Raw genomic sequence first — 1584 nt, forward strand, 5'->3', positions numbered from 1 at the left:
TCGAACTCAGAAATCCACCTGCCTCTGCCTCCCGAGTGCTGGGATTAAAGGCGTGTGCCACCAGGCCCGGCCTGCTGTTTTTCTATAGAAGCTCCTGCATTGGAGGTTTTCCTCCAGTTATTTATACTGTTCCTTCTGATCGGCAAGAAGGGCTCTGTACCTTCAGGTTTCTAGAGGCATGACACAAAGCATGTTTTACCTGGCTTTAGTTCATGTATTTTGATAGGTGTCTCTGCTGCCAAAGGATCTATAGAAATTCTTAGTAGTACAAGTCTCACGCTGTTCTGTCAACGGTCATTCGTTGTACTGACCGGGGACACACCCCCAGTACCAAGTTAGTTTTAAAGACCCGGCTTAAGCATTTCTTCCCGAGTGAGTACTGTGTGCATTGCTGTGATCCTTGGACTCGTTCCCCATACCTGAATTTCTGCATGTAGGGAGTTAGAACACCAGCCCTGCAGCTGTCTGCAATGCAAGAAGGAGACTATACCTACCAGCTCACAGTGACTGACACCGCAGGACAGCAGGCCACCGCCCAAGTGACTGTGATTGTTCAGCCTGGTAAGCTCCTCCCCAGGATCCTGCCAGCCCTGGGGCCACAGGCTGGAGTTCTGGGCTGCAGGCCAGAGAAGTAGAAAGCAGGCAGTCGCCCCACAGAGCCTGAGAGTCACCCCCCCCCCCCAGCTCTCACCCTTCGCCTTACAAGACTTCTCAGCTTCAGCGTGTGCCCTTCCCTTGCTAGTTAGAAGGCCTGGGAGATGGAGTCACCACCATACCAAATACTACTTGATTTTAAAGGGTTGTTTCAAAGCCCTCAATATCTAGAAAGCTGTGTCTACCTCTTCTTAGTCCACTGCATTAGATTTCAGAGGCAGTGAGCTGTAAAACTTCAGGGTTGTTTGACATAATTCAGTCTTATTTTTCACTGTGAGTTCCCTGTTGGCATGCATCTCTCCCACATATCTTGCAGTGCTCTGGGTTAAGAGGCAGAGTTCCCATGGCTCCCAGAGCAGATGCCCCAGTGGACCCTCTCCTCTGCCACCTGGAGTGTTGCTTTTGATGGCTGCATCTTTGTTCTAGAGAACAACAAGCCTCCTCAGGCAGATGCAGGCCCAGACAAAGAGCTGACCCTGCCCGTGGACAGCACAACCCTGGACGGCAGCAGGAGCACAGATGACCAGAGAGTTGTCTCTTACCTTTGGGAGCAGAGCCGGTGAGTGTTGACATCTGGGCAGTTTCCAGCCATGGAACAGCAAGGTTTGTTTGTTTTTGAGAGTTGATTCATTCTTACTAGTCTCTCCTGGAGAGTGAGATAGAAAGGTTTATAATCCTAAGGTTCAACTCTTCCCCGCCCCGCCGCACCACCCCACCCCCACCCCCACCCCCGGCAGGGTTTCTCTGTATAGCCCTGGCTGTCCTGGAACTCACTCTGTAGACCAGGCTGGCCTCGAACTCAGAAATCCACCTGCCTCTGCCTCCTAAGTGCTGGAATTAAAGGCCTGTGCCACCACTGCCCAACTGACTCTTTTTTAAAGATTTATTTATCTTATGTATATGAGTACACTGTAGCTATCTTCAGACAAA

At 50.8% G+C, this 1584-nt stretch overlaps 1 protein-coding gene across 4 annotated transcripts in view; it reads left to right on the forward strand.

Moving 5' to 3' along the window:
* Kiaa0319l (KIAA0319 like) overlaps positions 1 to 1584 on the forward strand; it is a 94754-nt gene that overhangs the window by 76741 nt on the left and 16429 nt on the right. For all 4 annotated transcript variants that reach the window (XM_029539480.1, XM_021200730.2, XM_029539482.1 and 1 more), the window contains exons 11-12: positions 438 to 561; positions 1081 to 1213. In XM_029539480.1, coding sequence (XP_029395340.1) covers positions 438 to 561; positions 1081 to 1213 — 257 coding nt within the window. The remainder of the gene's footprint in view (positions 1 to 437; positions 562 to 1080; positions 1214 to 1584) is intronic.

This window comes from Mus pahari, chromosome 6 (assembly GCF_900095145.1).
Source record: "Mus pahari chromosome 6, PAHARI_EIJ_v1.1, whole genome shotgun sequence".
Lineage (NCBI taxonomy): Eukaryota > Metazoa > Chordata > Mammalia > Rodentia > Muridae > Mus > Mus pahari.